At 42.3% G+C, this 15,851-nt stretch overlaps 1 protein-coding gene across 1 annotated transcript; it reads left to right on the top strand.

The window, feature by feature from the left end:
- Positions 1–8,233: 8,233 nt before the first annotated feature.
- Positions 8,234–9,385, top strand: LOC105268296 (zinc finger protein 488). The gene is made up of 2 exons (XM_011307738.1): positions 8,234–8,957; positions 9,045–9,385. The coding sequence occupies exons 1-2, from the start codon at positions 8,234–8,236 to the stop codon at positions 9,383–9,385; spliced, it is 1,065 nt and encodes a 354-aa protein (XP_011306040.1).
- The last annotated feature ends 6,466 nt before the right edge of the window (positions 9,386–15,851 follow it).

Raw genomic sequence — 15,851 nt, 5'->3', positions numbered from 1 at the left:
CGTGTCTTCTAATTCTTCAACCATTCATCAGTAGTGGAATGGTAAACTAGGAAAAGTGGATTTTTAATTTTTAAAAAAGATAAATTTTCAATCAGAGGATGATCCAAGTGCTTCAAAAAAATGGGAAATCTCCTATAGAGAAGTGGAAAGCAGCGCAATTAATCACCCATAGGATGAGTCTAGTCCCCAGATAATGAAGTTTCTAAGACTAAACCAGAAGCGATTAAACCTGATGGTGTGCCCTACTTGTCAAGTTGATCAGAGCCCTTGTAAATCCGTCTGGCCGGCGGCGGCTAGAGTCCAGAAGTATTTCGTGTGGAATACCAATTCCCGTGGAATTTTATCGTGGCATATCGAACTACTGGACACTCGAGGGCGTGACACAAATGCCAGATGCAATCAAGCAAAAGAGTATCTCCAAAGGAAGCTGGAGGATAGAAAAAAAAAATGAGAAGGGACAGGGAAAGAAAGGACAGTTTGATAAGAGTGAAGTGAAATAAGTATATGTTCGGTAATCCATAAATACAGTGATGAAGGGGTGGGGGATATTTTCATTTATTACATAAATGGGAGAATTCGGGGTTCGGTAGGATATAATGTGAGCAATGTATGCATGAGATCTCTCACAACCACATACTGTTGTTCGAGGTGACTGCTATGGGTGCATAAATATATGGGTCTATGCGTCACCCCCAACTTGGCCCAAGTACATATGATGTGTTATAAAAGAATATCTACAAATTCAATTGTCATTCGTGCTGTGACGAATCGATGGAAGTTCTGCCAATAAAAATAAAGTATCCCAAGTTTTCATGCGGAGATTTTCCTCTCGTCGAGAAAGTCCCAGAGAATATTTTTCCATTCCACATTTGGCTCCGATTCATTGGCAGGAAATGCATATGCTGGAAGTATTTGCAGTTAACGGGAACGAAATAGCTGTAACTTTCCCCGGAGTAATCTGAAACCACAAGAAAATACAGGGGATGAAATAAATAAAGGAAAAAAAATGGTGGGTTATCCATTTCATTGATTATCTGTTTATGAAAATAGGGGGGAGTTCAATTGCAATCAGACGAAATTACGAAATCCCACGAGTCCGCGAAAATCTTCGCTCATTCGATTATTATTCAGTACTTTTTATTATTATTTTTTTGCTTACTTGTGTATGCGTTCAATGAGAGGAGCGATTCAACCGCAAGTTGTCCGCAAGTCCGACGAATCTCGGGGTTAATGGGGCTGAATCACAGATTGCGACTTCAACCCCTTTCCCATTGGGCTGTACTAAATTTTCCCAACAATTTTGAAACTGTTGGAAATCTTTAAACCCCCGCGAATAGACCAGCGCACCAAAAGCTAGACATTAATTTGATAAATGCACAGGGTCGGTGAGTTTAGGTGAAAACAATAAATCAATTATAATATTCCACGGTTCGGTTGGGCTATCGGTTATTAGTAAAAGCCGTCGATGGACCGGAAGGTGGCAATATATCCAATCCATGTACACGTTTTCCATGTTTGTACCGTGCTTTCTCGCTATTATGAATTTATTACGCAGCGATGAAACAATGCAGTGTCATCAATCGGTTATCAACGAGTCGGGGATTTGCTTCGTGAAACTGTTATCAGTTCCACTTCCTGGGGCTATTTATGTCCGAGCAATGATACCAGTTATCGTTGGTTGTCTCTAGGATATTCAATCCCTAGGGATTTTTTTGGCTGAGGGTTTTCTAACCTCAAAATTACTGTCGCAAATACCATTTTACCGATTTTTGACCCTCATTGGACCCTCGGACGATCATCTGATACTTGTTCGCCCCGAAAAAATGAAAAATAGGAAGATAGAGGAGTAAGAACGGAGGAGGGGCGATTCTAGGCGTGTGGCGGATGGGTGGGCAAGAAGGATGAGTAGGAGTGGGCCGCGGGGGTGGTGAGGGGGTTGGGGTGGGTGAGAAAGGGGGGATTTGCATATTACGACGATTCGAATCGGCTCCCTTGGCCGTTCCTCACCGAGCCGTGACTCTCGAGTCTTTCCACCGTCTCCGATGCAAATTACAATATTCCCAGGTCGTTCGTTCCAATATGAAAATATATGCAGCCCAGTCCTCAACTAACGCGTCATGCCCGATAAAAATATATTATTTCACCTTTTTCATGGAGCGCATATTTGCCGTAATAAGGCGACGGCGGGAGAGCTTCAGCTTTTTTTTTTTTCTTCCTCCGCGGGTGGGCAAAATATTCAGTTCGCGATTGATGGACGAATTTTTTGTTGATCTCCTTTTTTTTTATTTTTCCTTCTTCAGTTTTGAAGGTGTGAGAGTCGCTGGAGAGCATTTAACTCTGGAGCATCTCGGGGAGACACTTTATTTCATTTCCCGATGAAAAAGGCCATTTGACTTATCCACCTCGATTCAGCGATAGATCAATTCAAGGGTCGAGACGATGCCTTATTGACGGGGCCAAATTGGCCGGACGGTCACACCATACATCGCCCTGAGGGACTAGCTTTTTCCATTCTCGCGTCTCAGATGGGTCTCAAAATTGAGTTTTCCCCGACGTCCCCTTCTAAAGACTCATCGTTTCTATAAGTCATTAAAATATAATGATACTTTCACTCGAATGAAGTGAATGTTCTTTTTTTTTGGAAATTTAACCGCCGGACGGACTGGAAGAATTACAAAAATATTGAGTCAAGTTGAAAATACTAATTAAAGTCCCGGTAATTGGGGTGTCCAAACAGTTTATTTACCCCTGGAGGGAGGTGAGGGTATAATCCGGGGGCCGAGAATGATGAGATTAAAGGTTTCGTCTGCGGGGGCCAAGCGTCCGCACTCGTCGTACTATTCCGGATGAAAGAGGCTCAAGTGCATCGCGCCGTAAAATAACATTGTCCCACGAATCATGACGACAGTAGTGGTTGGAAAACATCAACTCACTCCACAAAAGATGCGGCAAAAAATAGTAGGTGACGGGCATCAGGGGAAAAATAACTTTTCCATTGTTTTATGTCTGCGTTGGATGGTGGAACAAAAGTATGTGGCAATTTTTTTTTAATTTTATTTATTTTTATTATCATTTTTTACTCGTCACTGGTGGAGAGAACTAGCAACTGTGCGGATGGATGGGATGATGAATACTGCTGTGTACACTTGTGGTGAAAGACACTGCAGAGTGTTGACGATGGCCATTCGGGAATTAGCCATTGCTCCGTGAAATTGATACGCGGCTTACTCCTACGGTTTCAGCTGTTGTTCAGTTGGGAAAGGAGAGGGCTGTATCGATTAAAGATCTGTCAGCTTTATCGAATTCCATGAGATGTCAATAAATTTTTATAACCGTTACTTCTTACCTCAATTAATTATCCAGATTTACCATTTTTAATTAATTGATAAATTGTCCTTGCTCGATGATTGATTGAAAATATATTCCCCTCATCGAAAATATCACCCTCTCCGCCCCCAATTACCAAGTCATCCCGTAGATTGACTGTCTAAAAGCTCTCGATTCATAAAAACTAATCCCCAGAAACAAAATTTTATCAGCCTCCTGCTTATACGTACGAGTGGTCTCCCCCAGCTATATGTATGACCGAGAAATCGAATCCAATTTTCACGATAGCATCTTCAACAGTATACCGTACTTATTACACCCTCTCACTCGCATATTCGATAGCTTCAGCACGATCAGGTGTCACGAGAGGTCCAGTCCACCAGGTCCAATCCTCCATAAATTTATTCCATAATATTTGGTCAGAATATTTTCCGTGAATCCCATTGGTGTCTTCTACATCAAAAAATGGTGAATAGACAAAAAAAAAAATATATATATCAGGCATTAGCCAGCAAGTGTTGATATACCGAGGGGATGATTCTGATGGGCTGCGGGATTTCGTCTCGGAGTCGTATCAATATTCATCAGCGTCCTCATGTTCGGCTCGAGTGAAATTCCAGGATTAGTCCAACAGAAACTTGGCATAGCCCCTCTATCCCCTCATCCTCTTCTAGTCCCAGGGAAATAGGAATAGGGTATAACCTCCACACGCACTGCTAACCTCTAATCTCCATGATACACTATTGCCCCCTCGACACTGACGTCATATTGCATAACAATTAATCATGGGAAGGGGGTCATACCTGAATACTGGGGGAATCTCGACTTAAATATAGGGGTAGGTATTCTGACCGCTGGATACCACCGATAATCATTTCACTTGGCAGCTTAAAGTGCCACTGGTTTAACGTGTTAAGCCGATTTGCGATTGCCATTTCCTGGATTTGGGGAAAAAATTTGTCACAAGGCGCTAAATGATGGGCCAGTGGTTGAAATATCCAATTATTTTCATCCAAATTGTACCTCAAAGCCCTGAAGATGCAAACTGCAATGTCTACAAGATGTCGGCGCAATGACGATCACAAAATGGCGTCTCGTTCTGCACTAACCTGAAATTTCTAGTGGAATTATTAAATTTCGGGATGGGGTTGACAATTTGGGTAGGATGGATTTTTATTCTGGACGTGTCGTTGATGTAAGTAATGAGTCCTGGCAGTAGCCACATGGTAATGCCTAATGTCGATCAAACAACTGTTTAAGCAAGCCTCGAGTTAAGTGCGCCCTTTCCTTTCTGCTCGCTCTAGACCCCGGGCTCACCCCTCGATTTTGTCTAACCGGGGCATTTTTTGTCCGCCATTCAATAATACTAATGCGACTGGCAACATGGTCAATAGTTTCACCACCTCGTTCGAGCAAAGCGTAAATCCCATTTTCGTGGCTCGCTGATTGAGGACAGATGCACGAGAGAAATTCTGCGGGGAGAAGTGCACGGGCTACATGTGGAATGAGGGAAGTGTCGTTAGAAGCTAGCACAATGGACAGCATACTTTCCACACTTGGTGTGCCAAAAGCTGAATATACATTACATCTAAATCAAGTGAGTACCACCACCTGGACAATTTATTTATCATTAAAAAATATCTATAACAATTGAATAATATCTCCACATTTTTTAGATTTTTAATAAAATTTGTCTCACCTTGTGTATTTTTTTTTTCTCAGTGCCGAGTTGGAGAGTGGAGACGGTAATCAATGGATATTTAACATCAGTGATGACTCGATGACTCTTTATCTACGGAAGTCATCACACCGAGTCTCTTCGCAGGATCTATCCCCCAGTAATAACAGCATGTTGTAGCTTACCGTAGCATATGCACGTCAGTCTCCATATGTGAGTTGTTCTGCCCCCATCAGCTAAAAATGGAAGAGCCCCCACTAGATTCTCATTGCAGGGTACCTGTACTCCATTGACAATTACTGGCTGGTGTAGAACCTGTCTCCCTGGATAGAGGGAGAGAAAAATAATAAATAGAGTGGGTATAGCAGGTTGAGGCCATCATTGTTGCATGACCCCCGGGTTCTTTATGAACGTATATATATCCCTCATAAGCCACTGTGGACAGCTGGGCACAGATGGCCCGTTAATCTCATTGAAAACTCATGAGGACTCCATGGCTACGATCACTGGGGACCAACGACCATATGTCTGACGTAGCCGCATGTTGAAATCCTGTTTCATTGTCACCCACGTATACCCCACATGCATACATTCACTTTCAATAGTTGTAATCACTGGAAAAAAAGGTCTCGAGAGTCACAGGGAGAGTGGAGAATGCGGGGCCGAGGATCAGATGAAACACTAGCTGAAATTCAACTTTTATTTTTATTTTTCAACGGATCAACGTGTGGAAAAGATAAAAAAAATAATTTATAATTGAAAATGTGTAATGAATAATTGGAGATAAAATGGTATCATCGTCGGGTATGACCCCTCGGGTGCGACCTCTGGGATCCACCACCTCCAATTAAAAATCCATCCCAAACATAAATCAGGGAATCCCAGAGCCGTGGAATCGAAAAAAAAAATCGACATCTCGTAGACGAGATTTTGATGGAGAGGTGAAGCGCTCCGGAGCTCGTGCTCTTAATCGAGACCAGAGAGTTGCGATCTCATGGGAGATCCCGGAAGAGCGAATCAAAGTCACATCTGCGGATAACGTCGCAACCGTCCCCAATCGATTTGTTCCAAAAGATTGATGACAACGCGGATTCTGATGTGCCCCATCCCCCCACCGATCGTCAGTACAATTAAAGGTGATAATTAATAAAACTTTTTCGATCAACACAACACAAGGAAATAATCCTAAACATTTCATCAATTAATTATTGTAATTGCTTTTTAGATGGATAAGATTGCTGTATCTTGAATAATTACTGGAATTACTAAAATTCGTAATTTGGAGTTGATGAAGGAGATTAAGGCCCATCTGCCCCCGGGGGGGGGCAAGAGTATGTTGGTCACGGTCGGCATAACCGCGACATGGTGCGGGTGGTGCACAAGCAGTTTCACCAGAGTAAGAAGAGAAAACGGAAGGAATACCAGTGTTGCTTACCGGAGGAGAAAGATCCCAGGGTGTAGAGAAGAGAGAGAAACGACGATGGCATTTCGCGACGAGCGAGCTAAGTGCGGGATTATGCAAAGTACCGGCCATACAGTATAAAAATACGGAACGACTCTGCGCCATCTTTTCCGGGCCATTCTAATAACTTGCTGTCGCGCATATACGCTCCTCTCGAAATTTTTATCCTTCCTCACTCCTCAAATATGGCGGTAAAATAAAAAAAAAATATTCACCAATTCTCTCACTAATAAAGAAAGATGCTCCCCTCGAAATAATGTGTAGATTTCACATGCCACTTCGCTCTTGAATAATTTATACGAGTGATAACCGGGGTATGATAGTATTTGCCAAATTGCATTTCATATAGCCGTTTATCTCGAGCACGCGCTTCTGCAACCCGAACCCACCTGATTGCCGATTATCTGTTTCAAAAAGCGTTCACGCAACGCATAGTAATACAAACCCCCTATACACTGGGTTTTCGTTATAACTATTACGAGATAAGGATTTTGTCTTAATGCTCGTGGCAGAAGTACCGGTGTTACGCACACCGATGATTAAACTAAAAATGGAAACGAGTTTAATTATCTCGGTGGTGCTTCAATTCCCAAGACGATGACGAAGAAAACAATTCAAGAAGAAATTGGAGGACCGTGAAGAGCGCCTGATTGATCGATCCCCCGTTGATTATCCGGTGTGTTCGCAGCTGTGAATCGGTTTAATTCTCCAATGAGGAAGGTAACACAAAAAAAAAGGGCACGGGTTGAGGGAAAAAAAAAAACATGAGAGAATTCAGAAATAGAGCATAAAGAGCGGAGAAAAAATTGGCCGGGAGCAACGATGAAAATATATTTTCGATCGTTCGTCAGGATGAAATATGGGGGTTGGGTTGGGTGGTGGGTTGGAGGGGTGGAGGGATAGAGGGATGGAGAGCTGTATGAATCGAGGGGGTGGTGTGAGGGAGACAGAACTAGGTAGAATCGCCGGAAGGCAAAGTGGTTATAACAAGTATACCCTATTTTCTGCGCAGCACAGAGGGCGCAATGAATCCGTATACCTCTCTCAGCAATAACCCAGAAGGAAAGGGTAGAGAAGTGGGGTGGTGTGGTTGCACATGTGTCGAACCTGAAATATGTAGGCGTGGCCTCAGTTGTTGGAGGTAGCAGACGCATCCCGACTCAGCTGAATATGTTCCCGCGTCCTTGTTCCATCTCTCCCCGGTATTCGTTTTCATCTGCCCCCACCCAAAAACTAGAGATATGCGCGAAAGTACAACAGGGGCTATATGGCTCCACCCTCGAGTGGGCTCGGTTTGCGCTACCATTGGCCCCTCGGCTAAACCACTTCAAACCACCCTCTCAACAGCCAAGCTTCTCTCCACCTGTCGTTCGACGCGAAACCGACTAGTTTGTGCTATAGAGCATCAGCTGAATATCCCCCAAAGGGGCTACAATACCGAGATCCTTTTGCTCAGTTGAATCATTCAAACGTGGTCCGTCCACGACCCCGGGTCGTCACCGTTATAATATCAGAGTCATATCATCATCAACGTCTGCTTACCATCAAGGTAAGTCATCATCTCACCATCTCCCCATCTCCCCATTGACGAACGGCTGATTCGGCTGATTCAGCTGATTCAGCTGATTAATTTCATTTAACTGATTTAGCTGATTTATTTATTATTCAGTTGATTGCATCCAAATTTAACGAACCGCTTCAATTCTTCAATTCTTCTAATTGCTTCAGACAAGACCCGACTTGATTGGTGGATTATCGTTGTCACAATGACAATGGAAGATCGCTCGGGACCAGGCATCGATCGTCCAGGTGATGCAGGGACAGCAACGGCAGCCACTGGAGTGACGACCGACGCCTCTTATCCACTTCGCAGAGCAACCGGCAAGCGATCATTTGATGTTGCCTTTCTGGTTGCACCGGATGAAAAATTGGCCCGACGTCAGAGCGATTACAATCAGATTGAAACTTCTCACAGCCCGGACTTCGGGCAGCCAGTGAGTCCATCGGGTGACACCTGTTACCGCGGCTTTCCAACGAGTCACCCACCACCAGGACATCACGACGAGTTGACGGGCTCGCGAAGCGCTTTCACGAAGGTCAGTTCATTGAGCAGCTTTGACGAGTCCCGTAGCTCACCACGATCATCAATATCCCCGGATCGTGGGAGTTATCGAAGCATAAGTCCACCACGGAGAACGCCTCCGCTGCAATCAGCTTGTCCCATTAAAACAGCGACATTCAAATACGGATCATTCGCTGCGGTGGCTGCAGCAGCCGCAGCAGCAGCCGCTGCTGCTGCCTCTACTCCGTATCCATTCATCCCGAGTTCTCCAGAGAGTGCAACACCAATAACCGCAACGACAACAGCATCAACCAACAACTTGTCAATCGGTGAAAGCCTGAAAATTCGGAAGATCCCGAATTCCGTGGAGCCCGCCAACTTCCGGACAGCGTCAGAGCTATCACCAGCAGCAGCTGCTGTTTATTCAAATCTGTCGTACTCACCTATATCAGTGTTTCCCTCTGCACCGATGGCAGAAGCTCTCACCCGTCCTCGCCATTTATTCGGTGTAACCGGTCTTCTGCCGCCGTCCTTTGCCCTCAGTCTTCCCGCCCAGAATGTTTGTGCCAAGTGCAATCTGTCCTTCCGGATGACATCCGATCTCGTCTATCACATGCGCTCCCATCACAAGAACGAGGGAACTGGCGAAGCTGCGAGGAGACGTCGCGAGGAAAAGCTGCGGTGTCCCGTGTGCGACGAGAGCTTTCGGGAGAGGCATCACCTCACCAGACACATGACAGCTCATCAGGACAAAGCGAGTGACTCCATGGATCCCCAGGTGCAGCATCCTCAGCTGCCTTCGGGCAGCGTCAAACGACGAACCGGTGGACTTCCAGTGGTTCACGGTGCAAAGTGACATTATTTCCCACAAATTCAAAACTACTTCCAATAAATCAAAGACTCAGCTCTTCAAGCCAAATATATTCTCATAGAATATACGAATTATAGTGTTACGAATATTTTGAAGGATCGTCATGTATGGACTGTGTCGATATGTGATGATCGGAGGGCTCTCTCTCTAGTCAATATTAGGAGGATTAACGTTAACATTAGGTCTAGCCAAATAGCGATTGTATCGAGTATAACGATCGATATATTTGGAAAAAAAAAAATGATGCGCATCTTCAGCGACATCGACTGTCACACCTCGATAAATGGGTATCGCAATTTTGTTACTTTTTTTTTTTCTTTTGTAGTTATTCTTTCAAATCGACACCGGCATCGTAAACCGTAAACTCCGCGTCACACGTAAACCAGCGGAGCACGCATAATGGTAGGAAACAATGAAATGCCGTAATCGGAAACAGTGCCGGTTTGTTATCTGCCATTCGCACCCCATTTAACTTGAAACGTTGAATCGGTCCGGGTTGGGCTAGGCTGTGCTCGTGGTATACCGTTGAAACTGGGCCCCACGATTATTCGCCACACTCTATCTATCTCATCTGGTGGGGGGGGATTTTAAATACGTCGCGACCTCAGCCCAACCCCTCAGCCACCCTCGTATTCCTCGTTGATCCCGACCCGTTTCTCTCACCCCAATCCTCACCAGTTTCGATGATTCTGTTTCTCGTGTACCGTCAGCACTTGAATTACCGGACGAATTTATCATCCGTGGAATCACTGACTTCCAATTACCAACGACTTTATTCAATAATGCTGTAATATTATATTTAAGGGGTAGTTCTAAGATTTTTTGTTAAATTTTTTCATATTTTATTTATCATTTCAGAAGATTTTTCTCGTCCCGTGAAAAATTTGTGCGTCAGAGGGTGGGAGATTTTTATTAAATAAACAAAAAGAAATAATAATTGATATTGAAAATTATTATTGCGTGAATAATAGCAACGCATCGATATTTGTCACGTATATTTTCCACGGGTGTCGCTCAATTAATTGTACATAATTAATTGTAAATACTATTCTCGATGCATTGTATGTAGACCGTCGTTGTTAAAGTATTAAATACGAGAATAAATAAAATATTATATCAAGAGTATGAGTACGTGGTGATTATTTTCTCTTTTATTGGGGCTGTAAAGAAAGGAGATTTGATATGTGAAAAGAGTATTTTAGTACCTTTTTTTCCGAGCCCCTTGAAATCTCTATAAGTAACTCAGCCAAAAGTTCTCGTCCCCGGGATTCCCCGAAGAAGGGGTATATGACAACGGACGACAGGCGCTCTTGGCAAGAACCGTTAAATCACAGAAAATCCGATTACGACGAGAGCTGATATTAATTTCTGACCATTCTCCATCTTCTTCTTGCCGTTTAGCGGCTTATTGAGAGGAGCTGAAGGGGATGGGACTAGATTATTATCGGTGTTTTTATAAATTGTCAGCAGGGGGCTATCGCACCGCTGACACGGGGACTCACCGAATTAATAATGGCGGGAATTTTGACCGCGCAGAACGGATATCTAATCCTCATGGAAAAATAGCACAGGCGGAATTCATCGCTGGGTGAAATCCCGGTTTAAGGAGGGGAATCGCCATCCTGGTAAGTATACTTACCCTCTGGCTGTGCTCCATAAAGATAAATAAGATCGCACGCCCAACCAATGCCAAGCATAAAGGTTATTGAGGCTACAGATGACAACTGGCAATTACCTATCTCTCATCCTCTCAACACGTCCGTCCAAACAGTCATTCCCGCACCATAAGAGGATTTCAATCTTCTTTTATGATGCCGCTATTACGTCAACAATAATTATCACAATTATTTCATTAGCGGAGAATCAATTTTTTTTTTCATTCACTCATTCACTTACTCACTTTTCCCTCATTATTGACAGCGCCCGGGTGGCCGTTGATTTTTAATTGTAAATCAAATTAATTGTAAATTTGTTCAGTGCGTACAGAAGGAATTGATGACAAAAAAATTGACTGTCTTATTTTTTTAATGGAGAAATCATCAATTCGATTGTCATTCAATGATCATTTTTTTGGGAATTGATTCTCATGATTTGGATGGCTGTAGGAACAGAAGGTGACAACCGATTTGTAAACGAAACGAGTGACTTTTTCCCACATCATCATTCCCATGTCACTTTCCTCAACAAGCCATGCACTGTATCAAATTGTTTCTTCTCCGTTGGAATAATGACAATGTCACATGGAATAGAATTCTGGGGCTGATTCGTCTCGCCCCCGAAAGCACACGAAAATCTCTCCACGCTTTGAGAACTCTCGCACGTGCCATTATACCTCGGGAATTGGATCCGGACATGTTAAACGCTGTTGAAACGCGTTTCGAGACATTAACTTTCATATTGCCGTTGTAAACTCTAAGATAACTCCCACATGAATTTATCCTATGAATGTGGTTTATTAAAAAATAATTCATTAACAAAAATGAAAGAACGTCACGACGAATTAAAAAAATTGGCATTCTCTCCTTTTCGATTGATCATCGGAAATTGAGATCGCCTGAAAATTCAAAAAATTCTTTTCAGATTTTTCTTTACCCGACTCTTCGTTTTTTCCTTTTTCACTCAACATACATTATATTTAATTATTTTTAATGCGTGCATTCTTTCGAGTGGATATATACAACTGATTAAAAACGGAAGTGCTTGTCGCTTTTGGGCAGTACGTGGACAGGAAGAGGTAACGCAGTTCACCAACCAGAGAGCCCACCTTGATTTACTGGACGATATTTCCTCGCTCGGTTTGTATACAATCCTGACAATGGGCTTGACGTTTCATTTCGTTGTAATATTTCGTGCCCATCCATTTGTTCTACCTCAATTATTCTTTCAACATTTTTTTTTTACCTTCCACTTCCCACTCGTCAACGGAATGAAAAAAAAATAAATAAATAAATAAAAAATACCACCCCAAAAAATCCTTGAAGCTTTTTCACTCTATTCACCCCCAAAAATGGACTCGAGGATTTACGATACTGGAAAAATAAGTTACAGGGGATGAATATTATTAGAAATATTATATTCCATCGCAAGTGTGGAAAAATGACTTTTCGCACGGATTGCGAGTAACGTTTATCTTCTCAGCGTGTGGGAAAGTCACTTTTCCGCACATCACGATGAAAAATATTTTTTGAAATTGGAAAGGTGAAGAGAAAAATTAATAATGCCGAATTTGCAAGCCCCATTCTGTTCAAATATGTCCAACCGCGAAAGGCAATAAAATATCTTTATCTTGCTCGTGCCATTACCCCCTGATTTGGGGGATGCGCAGAAAGTGGTGGGGGAGATTTTGAGTAGAGTCGTTTCAATTTACATTCCTATCACGGGGCTTTCGTAAAGATAAGTCCATTTAAATAAATTAGTAATGCTATCTTCGTACGCTACTTGCTATAGACTGAGTGTTGGAGTAAATGGAGAGGGATGGGATTAAATGATATTTTATCAATTTTCACTGCGATTCGTTCCCACACGCGATAAAAAAATTTCCAGTGACACAGCCCCATCCAATAAATAATATTTTTACCCATGGCTCTTCATTCATTTATTATTATCATTTTTGATAAATTATTTGATTCGCGGTAAGGGGAAAAAGGAGCGATTACTTTTGGTATGTATGACCGTGGGACAGCATAATGGGGCATAACAACGGTGTTAACGCGTACCTACACAACCCTTCCTCTCGCATATTCCGCGTTCACCATAAACCACTGGGATACACTGGGATACAATTAAGCGGTGTTCACTACAAATTCAGTGTAAAGCCCCCCAGGAGTTTGAAAAATAGTCGTTTGAGGCTGAGAGCATAAAGGTATCACCCAACCACTTCGCTGCAAATTATTGCCTGAATTTGGTAAACTGTCTCTCTCTAGTTAACCCGCGCCTAATTCACATTACTTTAATTCATATGGTAATAGCCGGTACAAAGGAGCGAGTTACGGCAAAACTTTTCAACAATGCCACCAAATGCCGCACAATTCCCAAACTGAAGGGATTCACCACCTCTGCATGGGGTATTGTTACAATAATGTCATCCTATATTGTTCATCGTTGGGGTTCAATTATTTTTGCTATCGGTTAAATCTGGAAGGATGTACTCCCAGGTCTCGGAAAATTAATCAATGGTAGTCCATCGCAAAATTAATCAATTCTAGTCCATGCAAAATACCTCATGATGATAAATCTCCGATTAATCTATTTATCTGCGAAAAAATTCATGGAATATTGATAATTCACCTAGTGCCATATGCCATATAAGCCATATTATATGAATGCAGCATCCGAATAACAACTGCAGAGAGAAAACACGAAGCAGTTGTCGCGCAAGTCTAGTGCTCGCATTACAAATTTAATCTTACAAATGGATACCCCCCTCGGAAAACTTGGAAACAATGGAATACATATAGGAAATATTTGGTTTGAGACTGTGAGGATGCGTGTGGCAATATTGTTATAGAACCGATCCATATTCTTGGTTGGAAATGCCAATGGGGGGATGAGGTGGAGTAGTTTTAGTCGCAGATAGAGAGAAGTAGGCGAGAAATGTGAATATCCGTTTGGGGGATGTTTCAACTTGACACAAATGGGGTGAGAGAATTTGGGGCGGTGAGGGGGTGGTAAGGGGGTGGTAGCTCTATAATTCTCATTTATATATTGTGTATCGTACATCACGGGGAAATGCCAGTGGATATTTCCGGAAATAATTGATTAATTCATATATTCCCCAATCTGACAATTGAACGAGTGTGTGCTTAACTTGTCTCTCGGTGGTGCGAAGGACCTCACTCTACCGGATTAGCATAAATATCGTCCACAGGCACTGCCACCCTTCCACTTCTATGCACATACAAACCCTCTTCTCTCTTTCTATGTCACCGTGTAACCGGCCGTTTGTCATCGTTAGCAAAGCACACGTTTCCTGCGAATCTTCGGGTGCACGCAATCCCTGCCCGCATATATCCTTCTATTTCTTTTCTCCAGCGTTGTCTAGAGATTGTTTACACTAGAAATATTTTTGGGTAGTTGAAATGTAGAAAATATCGGGATAATGCACTCCACAAAGTTCAATTGCACATTATATTGCAGGCTACCAAAAAAAAAAAATTGAAATCGATAAAATTTTAGATAAATTAAAAAAATTCAGAGAGTAATATTTATATATCAAGTATACGATATAACTTTGAGCGTGCTGTTTATTTATTTTTATCATTCTCGTTGTTATCAATTTTATTGATTGATTTTTCAATTATTCAATTTTATGAATTTTAAAATTTCGATGAGACAATGAGATTTTCCACGGATTACGCTGAAGTTTTCGTGGAAAATTAATTTTTAAATTGCAAAAAAAGTAACAAAGGAAAAGGTGCAGTAATCCACTGGGTTCGGAGAGTATTCTTCGGACTTTTGCACCCTAACCCCTCGTTTATACCGAATACACTAGCGCTAAGCGTTTCAGCTATCCCACAACCCTCAACTATTAAATACTAATTCCATTAAAGCCGTCGGCGTAGGAAGGGTTGGCCCTCCGTTATTCTCTCACTCGTATATCTCTGACCCATATTTCATACGGCGAAAGCTTTTCAATCTGAGAAAATGTGCTCACTGTGCACCAAGTTGAATCCATCGGCGCCATAGACGCGTGTGATCCCCCAGTTCTAGATCTATAAAACAAATGTGATATACAAGAAAATTCATACCGATTGCTACTTGTGTTAAACTTCTTGTTCCTCCGATTACCGATAAGCCGTGGTACGGGATTTTCCCGAGTGCAGACTACACCCGATGCAATCGCCCAGAAGTTACCGATAAGCTTCCAATTTCAATTACGTTGAAACATTACTCCAGAATTTCTTCAACTCCCGGGAAATATGAGTGTCGATATCCTCCACCGGGATGTCTCCATGAAATTTATATTTAATCTCCTAAAAATAATTTTACAGTAATTTCCAAATTGAGTGAGTGTCAAATCTTGAAATAACTTGAATTACCGATTTGATTGATGTAGAAAAAAAAATGAAGCGGCAATGGACGGCAGTTGGAAAATCCCACTCCCCATTTATTCCACAATTACTAATCCATTTTACACTGCCAATAATTTTCATCCTCAAATAATCTCGAAGAGTCCCCTCTTGTTTTCAACGTTAACACATATACCCAATAATCGCAATAAACTCATTCACCGAGATGACGCTTTACTTGAAATCGCTTTACAACTGGCTGCTCGGGACATTATGACTCCATCGTTGGCTTCTTGATGGCACAGCCATGGCGAACAAGCCGTGAAACTAGTTAACCAAACTGCGGCACTTTAAATATAACCATCGCATTTTTACCCTCTTCCCTTTTTAGTAGACAACGCGACTTAACAACAATCCTAAACTATCCGAGAATATATCGAGAG

The sequence above is a fragment of the Fopius arisanus genome, unplaced genomic scaffold, assembly GCF_000806365.1.
Source record: "Fopius arisanus strain USDA-PBARC FA_bdor unplaced genomic scaffold, ASM80636v1 scaffold00055, whole genome shotgun sequence".
Classification (NCBI taxonomy): domain Eukaryota; kingdom Metazoa; phylum Arthropoda; class Insecta; order Hymenoptera; family Braconidae; genus Fopius; species Fopius arisanus.
This window is presented reverse-complemented; position numbering and strand designations above follow the sequence as displayed.